The 1,834-nt window shown below is 60.3% G+C and overlaps 1 protein-coding gene across 1 annotated transcript; it reads left to right on the top strand.

Annotated features, from left to right (window-relative positions):
- Positions 1 to 544: 544 nt before the first annotated feature.
- Positions 545 to 1,764, top strand: POSPLADRAFT_1111061 (hypothetical protein; the record flags this gene model as incomplete). Its single annotated transcript, XM_024483370.1, has 3 exons — positions 545 to 609; positions 689 to 690; positions 719 to 1,764. Coding segments are annotated over 3 exons (1,113 nt in total), but the record flags the coding sequence as incomplete, so codon positions are not given.
- Positions 1,765 to 1,834: the final 70 nt, after the last annotated feature.

Here is a 1,834-nt window from a genome sequence, read left to right as displayed (position 1 = left end):
ACCTGCCTGATATGGACACGTCGTTATCTACTGTACGATTAGATTAGATAGGACGGCAGTGCACGGCACAGCTCGGGCCCCGCTGACGCAGCCGCTCTGACTCACCGGCCCCCGGGGCCGCATCGGCATGCTGCGCACAGACCAGCTGCGCACGGACCAACGCGCACAGCCTGCCCTTATCTACCCCTGTATATAAGCCGGCCTCTGCTGCCCTAGGGACCTCAGTTTCGACCTCTTGTCCCTAGGTCAGTAAGCTCTCCTGTACTTACTTCTTTTACTTACTAACTAATACATTCTTGTCCCTAGCCTTAGGTTTGAGCGTTGCTCACCATCGCTTCGGTAAGAACCAGTCGAACGCCCCCAGCTTTCAGGTTTTCCTCTGTCGCTCGACCTCAAGTCGTGACATTAGGTCGAAACTCCCCACAGCTGCCGGCGTTCCATCGGGACCCACACACTCACACTCACTTCCTATAGGTTGGGTGGTGCGCACCCTTACTGTACCCTACGATACCTAGATAGCGTACTATACATCGCCACCACTTAGGGAACGAACTCTTCAGTACCTGCACTTCAGTGGGCGGTACTTGTCCTCACGGACGCGTGGCTTAGGTTCCTGCTGCATACTAGCCAAAAGCAGTACTGGGCCCCACGTGAACTGCGAACCCTAGTGTCTTCTCGGGCGCCGTAGGTGTAAGCTAGCTAGCACGGCCTTTCGTAGCACGCGCACCTCCCCTTCCTCCCCCCATCAACGTGGCTGACGAATTCTTCGACTGCTCTCGACTTGAGCACGCCTTCGACACCCAGGAGCAGGTCGACGTCTCTCGTGACGACCCGAAAAGCGATGGAGACAGGGCTCCTTTCTTCATCTGTGATCGGCAACCGTGTCCTAACCGTACCCCACGGTCCATCACTGTTGACGAAGGACACTTCGTACCAATCCGACGGGTCCAACACCCCCGCGGCCCTGCACTCCGGTACGCTGGCACCTCGAGATCTACGTCTCGCCACGTCACTCCCATCCCATCCCGACCTGCCTCGCCAGGCACCCGCATCCCCCAACCTGTCGCCAGTACAGGTCAAGCGCGAGGAGATCCCTATCTCCCTCGAGGAACTGAGGCAGTCGCACAGCCTTCAGCGACCCCTCAAGCGATCCCCCAGCCCTCCTTGGGGCCGCGGCTGGAAAGGCCTCCCAAGACCGAGCCCCGCGACACTCCGCCGCATTCTTGGGCCAGCTCGTCGTCAGCGGTCACCGCCTCGACTTCAGTCCCTGTCCTACGTCACCCCGCCTCCGGGCTTCCTCAACCGGCTTCACCGCCGTCGCCGCCGCGAGGCCGCTCAAGCACTCGTTCCTCGAGAAGTCCGCCCGGTGGACAGTCACAACAGTCGCCTCCGTCCGCGGGCAGTCCTTCGTCCCCCTCGTCGCCGATAATGTCGTCCCCCGCAGCCGCCCTCGACAAGGAGACGTTGAAACTCCTCCTCCCTCTCCGATACGATGGCAAAACCGTCATCGACTGCGACAGGTTCTTGTCGCAGCTACGCATCTACTGGATGGTCAACACGTCGTTGACCACCATTGAGCTCAAGGTACAAGTTGCACTGAGCCTGCTCGACGGTGACGCCCGCGCCTGGGCCACCCCCTACTTCGCCCAGCTCGTATCGGTGCAGATAGGTGTACAAGGGGCTACAACCCCATTCGCAAACGAAGCGGCCTTTGCCGCCGCCTTCAAGGCCCGCTTCGGAAATCTCGACGACGAGGCGGCAGCACAAGTAGAGCTGGCGAAGCTCTGCGCGGACAAGTCGGTCCGTGAAAAACGCACCGCTGCGGAGTTCTCCG

Source organism: Postia placenta (assembly GCF_002117355.1).
Source record: "Postia placenta MAD-698-R-SB12 unplaced genomic scaffold POSPLAscaffold_81, whole genome shotgun sequence".
NCBI classification, from domain to species: Eukaryota; Fungi; Basidiomycota; class Agaricomycetes; order Polyporales; family Adustoporiaceae; genus Rhodonia; species Rhodonia placenta.
The sequence above is the reverse complement of the archived record's forward strand: the minus strand, read 5'-3'. Positions and strand labels throughout refer to the sequence as shown.